We start from the raw sequence: 7,225 nt of genomic DNA on the forward strand, positions 1-7,225 counted from the left end.
CACATTTCCTCTAGAACACCAAGAATTTACAGGGCCAGGCAATGTAACAATTTAGCAACAGTTTTTCCCCTCCAATATTGAGGGGGAGGTTAATTTTCATTCAACGTTACATGCAATGTTATAGATGCAATACTAAAATTATTCTCAAACAGATACAGAAACCAGTGCCTTATTAAACACATCAGCATTAATTAAAATATACATTCAGATTTTATGTCAACCATAACCTCTGAAGTGTTAATCACCCATTGTTGATGGTCTGGATGACACTTGTTAGTGTAGAAAATGAAATGTCTTCAGGATGCTGTCAAAACACAGAACATTTAGCTTCTCTCTACTCAGACTTCATTAACAAGATACATGAAAGCTTGAAAGTAGTTTCCTTCTTTTACGTGAACAACTTTAAAATGAAACCCTTAATTGCCCCACATCTGTCAGCAATAAAAACTTGGGACGCATCATGACTGCCAGTAGCATAATGCAAAATGCTAATTCTAGAAAAAGAACATATTTAATAAAATAGAAGCCTGCACATGAAGAAAAATAAATGGGACACTTAACTCTATCCCCATCTTATGGTTACAAAAGGAACATTCACTGAGGCAAGAAATTTCCAAAAGATGCAATGTCTATGTCACAGTTTATTTCACTCAAACAGAAACACTAAGCACTAATACACAAAAAGAATAATTTTAAAACTCTGCTTTCGGTAAGGCAATGCAAAAAAAATAAAAATGGTTTTGTATTTTCGCTATTCAATTAAAAGAGACTTAACCATGTACTTAATCATATTTCTAAGTAGCATACATGAAACAACCCACAAGTTTTGCAAGTGAATGGCTTTCATTTTGCAAAACACTGGTAATAAGTGGGAGTTTTAAATGTTTGCAATTTTTCTATCCCTTTGAAGGATTTATACTTAGTAGTTTAGACTTGCATTCCAAATATGAAGATGAGACCGAAAGTAGAAGCCTGTGGTTGGTATTCTTGGGTACAGTTAGCTGTGGAAAGGAAAGATACAGGCATAGGGACCAAGGCTTCCAGTTACACTTTTTCTATCTTTCCTGTAAAAAAAAGAGAGATGACAGACTTGCTACTTCTTCCAAAAATGAATACAGGAGGGTGAGGGGAACACTTCAGGGTTTTCCATTCCTTTAGCCATCTCCCAACACCAGGAGCCATTTCAGTAAAGGAAGAGAAAGAATATATCAGTGTCTGTCCTTTCCTAGGAACTGCTGCTGCAACCGGCCCCAACAGGATTTACCATGTCTAAAACACCTCTCCTTTTACCCTGTGATACAGTGAAAAGCATGTGAAATGAACAAGTGAGGGGAGTTGTGCAGAGCTTTATTGCTATAAATCGTTCTGAAACATTTGTTTTCATATTCTGTTTACAAACTGTTTTGTAAATGTTCTGCTTCCCAGTTTAAATCCCCTACATCAAACATTTGCTTAATATTTTATTTGCAATGTTACTTAAAATAATCTCAAAAACCAAAAAGGTTTATAAACAAGTGAAAAGATGCATATTTACAGCAACCCTGTTGATAAATATTCATTCAGAGAAAGAAAGAGAAATATTTTGTTTTTCTAGAAGTAACTTTATATAGAGAATTAAAAGTGGCTTCTAACATTTGCCATAGTCTCATAGAAGGCATCTTGCTAATCATTATAAACAAGTGAACACATTACAAGGTTAAAACTTGCATTTGTCTATTGTATTAATTATACACATCAGTTTTATTACATTGCCCTAATTAAAAAGTAAGTAGTGAGCTCTTGCAAATAACAATGGCATCGGCTTTGGCTATCTATCTACTGAAAAATATGAAAAAATATGAATATGAAAAACAGAAATACAAAATGCAGATATTTTAACCTCAGAACATGTACGACAGTAATTACGCAGAATCAATCAGGGGATGAAGGAATACTTCTTGACTTTAGCCTCGGCTCTTCTTTAAAACAATCTGAGGGGAAAACAAAATACAGTACCTTCAGATATATAAAGCTGTTATTTCAAATAAAGATAGACCAATACTTAACATGAGATGCATTAGATCAAAGGGCTTTTAAAAAAATAGGAATATCACATTTTTCTAAACTACTACAAAGTCAACTTAACTGATTTGCATCAATAAACTAAATGGTTGATAGGGCTTCCCTGTGATGCCACCCTGTCTAAAACTCCCTTTTGGGGAAGAGCACTTAATGAGTCTCCTTGTGAGTTTTCATCTGCCTTCAGCAAAGTTGATCCCCTTTCTGCTGCCTGCAAATCTTCCCTGCCCTGAAACAAAAAAGAAGGGGTGGATACACAACTAGAAAAATTAAATGATCTTACTACAGCTGCTGTAAGCCAGAGTTTTGTCTGTCAGAATCAGAGGCAGTCCGTGTTCCCTGCTTTGTTCCTTTTTTTAACATGGTGCATATTTCAGATAGGACGGCTATAACTTTGCATATGGATACACAGATACGGGTTTTTTCAATACTTTTTCACAGTATTATTCAATAACTTGGGAGCAATTCAATCAAAATTATACGCTGCACAATTGCCCAATAGATTCTGAAAACTTCAACTTTATAAAACAAGCTCTCTGAAAAAGACACAAACAGCAATAATAATATATATAAGCCTCCCAAGACATGGTCAGGCTAACCCTTCTCTGATGACAAGAGCAAAGTGACTTATTCAGAAGGTCAGTGGACAGAGCTTTTGCTCTCCTGCTCAGGCGGTCACTGGAAATCTTTCAGAAGGTAAAATAGCATTGTGTCACACCCTTTCAGGAGGTTTTTCTTGAAATACAAATAGCAGCTTCAGAGATCATGCAAGTAGCAGCTTTTTGTCAGGAACTCCTCCCACAGTCCTGAGGCTGTAGACATTTTTACCTTTCCGGAGGTGTGCAACTGGTAGTCGTCACTAGAAGCTATCTACTACTAACAATTTAAAAATTAGCCTGGAGAGTGAAACTTAGAAGTCTGAAGCAGAGAAAGCCTTCAATCGGTGCTGCTAGCTGCCTCATGCCTATGTCCTAGCAAAGTAACTCAATTTGCAGGAACCTGCACCCTTCTAATGCTCCAGGCACTGCCACTGCAAAGGACAGAGCCTGGCTGCTGCCTACTCTTGCTTCTTTAGCATCTCCTTCCTTTCCAGCCTAGCCATATCCCATTAGCAGTATTCTTATCTCCAATTTATCAGAGATAGGGTTGTCACATAACCTTCACTCAGCACCAACTTGTGCTGTGCAATAGAGAAAGCTACATCATGACAACATCCAAGGTAGCTTGACAATGGAGCACCACTATAGCTGGTTATCAGGTTGGTCTGTGTGCATTCCAACTTATGCATGCAGAGTCCTTTCCTCCAACTAGTGAGTAACTACAACCAGCCAACCACAGATCTAAAAGACTGCGGGCAAGGGTTTCCAAACCAGAAGGTATTTCAAGGCTGTCTGGGTAGAAATTAAGCAAAAAGTCTTGGGAATGGAGAGAAAAACTGTTGAAAAATACAGTATACCAATAAAGATCCCCTCTTTTACTAGTATGCTCACTCCCTCTTAGCAGACTCCTAGAAAATCTGTCTGGCTCTTAGGTTCCGTTAAAAAAAAATTGTCCCCCCCCCTTCACTGTATAATAAGGCACTTTGTACTTTTATGTACAACTTTGAGAAAAGAATGATATGTGTTAATTTAAGAAATAGTCATGTGTAATGAAAGCCTCAGCTCCTCTAGTGCAACTCATAACTATCTTCCCTCTCTAATAATAAAAGTTTATGGTGTAAATATTTGAAGTTATGAGTAATAATAATAATAATAATAATAATAATAATAATAATGTGTATGCTCCTTCTGGGGTACTTTGTCCACCTTTGGTCTCCACACTGCACTCAGCTCTCACCTGTGATTCCTAGCAGCTGTCAGCATGCGACAGCAGCCACACCCCAGGAACAGCTTCAAATGGCCGGCTGAACCATATAAGGGTAGCCAATGGGTCTCAAACCCTCAGTAAGTAAGGGAATTCCTCTGCATACGAAGACAGACTCTGGTAGATTGAGCAGACAAGACTACAGTCATACCTCGGGTTAAAGACGCTTCAGGTTGAGCGTTTTCAGGTTGCATTCCGTGGCGACCCAGAAGTAACGGAACGGCTTACTTCTAGGTTTCGCCGCTCGCGCAGATGCTCAAAATGACATCACGCGCATGCACAGAAGCAGTGAATCGCGACCCACGCACGCGCAGACGCAGGTTGCGTTTTGCTCAGGATGCAAACGGGGCTTCAGAATGGATCCCGTTCGCATCCAGAGGTACCACTGTACGCATGGGTCCAATGGTCAAGAAGGCAGTTTCTGCACGTGTTGTAGAAGGAAGTGAGGGACAGATGGGGCTTGTCAACCTGGGAAGGTAGCCCATCTATAAGAAGGAAAACTCGGAACCTAGACCTCCCCTGCCTTGTGGAATATCTTAAGGAGAAGAAAAGGCTAAGGAGTAAACCCTACACAAATCCAGAGTGGAGTCCCTAAGACAGTTGGATGACGCCTTGTAAGCCTCCTTCTGGCAGCTCATGCAGCCAAGCTGGTACCAAACATATTGCTCTGCTTTCCATTTGATTACATCAGCGCCCCAGAGAAGTCACTTTGGTGCTGCTAACATAGCAGTTTGACTTCACTCCTGGAGGCACACTCCAATGTCTCTCAAGATAATATGGTAGTTTTTTCCGAGTTTGTACTTGAAGGGAATTGTGGAACCAAATGTGGTTGGTTGTAATATCCAAGTTGTCACAATGTCTCTTGTTTAAGTACCCTGGTAATGAGCACTGATTTTATTCTATCAATTTTATTATGATTTGTCATGCAATATTATATAACAACCTGTTCAGAACCCTAACTATGAGGGTTCAGAAGTAAGTTGTATTGAATTCAGCAGGGCTTCCTACCAGAAAAGTGGGGTTAGGATTGCAGCCATAAAGATATATTTTTTTAATCCATGTTGCTGTTTTATGGTTATTGTCCTATTGCTGCCTTTAATGCTGTTTTTTGTGTGGGGCTTTTTTGGTGTTCTATGGTTGTTCTATTTTTTATTAAATTTGGGAATATATATTTATATGATGGGATCTGCCCAATTAGAGTCTCGCTCTAGAAGGCAGCCTAAAAATATTTTAGATAGATATCCAAATATGATTTGGTACCACATTTTTTAAACACATAGGAAACATCATTATATAAGCTTGATCCCCCACCAAGCCATTTAATAAATACAGTACAACAAATGCTATATTGGTAACATGTAATCTAATGAACAGACCTTAACATTCCCCTTGATATTTAGTATTAATGTGTCAGGTGTTTACAGTGTTTAAATACTTAGATTCAATAAAGAATTTCAGCTGTTAAACTGCAATTACCTTTGCTGAAGAGCGAACGTGTCGAGATTTAATTGTTTTGCTCTTTTCCGCAATAGCATTGGTCCTGGTTTCTACAGCTAGTCGATGGAGAAACAGTAAGACATTCAAATGTACCTTTAAAAGAAGAGTGCAGCGTTATTTCCAAAGAAATGCTTAAAAGCCACTACCTGTTGATTAATGAAGCATTCCAGACAAACTAAAAAGGTAAAGGTAAAGGTACCCCTGCCCGTATGGGCCAGTCTTGCCAGACTCTAGGGTTGTGCGCTCATCTCACTCTATAGGCCGGGAGCCAGCGCTGTCCGCAGACACTTCCAGGTCACGTGGCCAGCATGACAAGCTGCATCTGGCGAGCCAGCGCAGCACACGGAACGCCGTTTACCTTCCCGCTGGTAAGCGGTCCCTATTTATCTACTTGCACCCGGGGGTGCTTTTGAACTGCTAGGTTGGCAGGCGCTGGGACCTAACGAGGGGAGCGCACCCCGCCGCGGGGATTCGAACCGCCGACCATGCGATCGGCAAGTCCTAGGCGCTGAGGTTTTACCCACAGCGCCAGACAAACTAATGTCCCTTAAATCTTACACTAAGGATGCAAATATATTACTTGACTTTTGTGCTGTCAAAATCCACATATCTCCTCATAGCACACTCACACTGAAAACGTGATGGCTATTTCACACAACTTTTGAGAAACTGGTGTGGGCTGGTTGCTGCGAACAGGGGAGTGGAGGAAACAATGCAGAAGGTAGATAATACTACCACTGTACACTTCATGGGCGTGAGTTCTGAAATCCTGGCCAAACAGCTTGGGTGGCACCCTAGACACCCCCTCCTGCGCCACGGGGGGTTGGACTAGATGACCCTTGGCGTCCCTTCCAACTATTACAATTTTATGTCTCTGTACCTCCCATGGCACAGCACTAGCGAACGCGCCATCACATACGGCGACGGGTGGGGGCACCCGGCACGAAACCCGCAACACCAGCTGCGGATAACCGGAGTCCCCTGGACACACCCGCTTCCTTTCACGGGGCGCCGGGATCTGCCAAGGCCTGTCCCTGATCCTGGAGAGAGACCGGCGAGGCACTAAGGTCCCTTCAGGTATAAGCAAGCTAGTGGGCGGCGTGGGGGTGGGGAAGGAGGGCAAACGGTTTGGGCAAGCGCCTGTGGAGGCTTTCCCGGGAGTATCCGACCGGCCTCCGTTGGAGACAGGCCACTGGGCTTCTTCCGGCCTCCCCATCCCCTATACACACACCGCCTTCGCTCCCTGCCCCCACCCCCCTCACCAGCAGGTCGGTGTTGGCGCGCATGCGCAAGTGCGGCTTGTGCTTGCTCAGCAGCTTCTTCACGGTGCTCCGCGGAACGGTGTTCTTCATCCCGGCGGCGGCGGCGGCTTCCTCTCAAGCAGAGCGGCCTTCCTGCTCCAGCCGCGCCTGCGCCCGAGGAGTTTCGAATCTGCCGCCGCGCGCAGGGTGACGTCACGGCCGCCGCCGGGCCAATCCGCCTGCACGGCCCCGCCTCCCTTCTTCTCGCTCCCCTCACGAGAGGAAGCGCCTCCTTCGCGCACGGCGGATGCAGCCTGAGCAGAGTCCCCTCTCGCTTAGAGGGTCGTCGTCCCGAAACCACGCCCCTTGCCCCCCCCACCCAGCGCAGCGCTGTTAGAAGCGCTTCCTCCCAGTTGTAAAGGCTTGGTAACTTGGCCTGCCCTTTGGAGACGGCATATATTTGTCTGTGGATAGATATATGCCGTAATAGACTTAAGGGAACCCCTCGCACGAGGCACTTTTTCTCCTCTTGCTTGTGGACTTGACTCGCCTACCTCACAGGACGG

At 43.3% G+C, this 7,225-nt stretch overlaps 1 protein-coding gene across 1 annotated transcript; it reads right to left on the reverse strand.

The window, feature by feature from the left end:
- Nucleotides 1-1,330: 1,330 nt before the first annotated feature.
- Nucleotides 1,331-6,876, reverse strand: CENPW (centromere protein W). The gene is made up of 3 exons (XM_079970839.1): nucleotides 6,681-6,876; nucleotides 5,398-5,511; nucleotides 1,331-1,970 (listed from the first exon to the last, which is right to left on the reverse strand). Exons 1-3 carry the CDS (start codon nucleotides 6,768-6,770, stop codon nucleotides 1,944-1,946), a joined length of 231 nt encoding a protein of 76 aa, XP_079826965.1. The 5' UTR covers nucleotides 6,771-6,876; the 3' UTR covers nucleotides 1,331-1,943.
- Nucleotides 6,877-7,225: the final 349 nt, after the last annotated feature.

This window comes from Podarcis cretensis (assembly GCF_951804945.1).
Source record: "Podarcis cretensis genome assembly, chromosome: 3".
NCBI classification, from domain to species: Eukaryota; Metazoa; Chordata; class Lepidosauria; order Squamata; family Lacertidae; genus Podarcis; species Podarcis cretensis.

Excerpts from the sequence above, each read along its gene's own strand:
- CENPW (XM_079970839.1), bottom strand. The coding sequence starts at position 6,770 with ATGAAGAACACCGTTCCGCGGAGCACCGTGAAGAAGCTGCTGAGCAAG. Across the intron at positions 5,512-6,680 it reads GCGCCAACACCGACCTGCTG|GTACATTTGAATGTCTTACT; the intron begins GTGAGGGGGGTG and ends CTTCTTTTAAAG. Across the intron at positions 1,971-5,397 it reads ACGTTCGCTCTTCAGCAAAG|ATTGTTTTAAAGAAGAGCCG; the intron begins GTAATTGCAGTT and ends TTTTCCCCTCAG.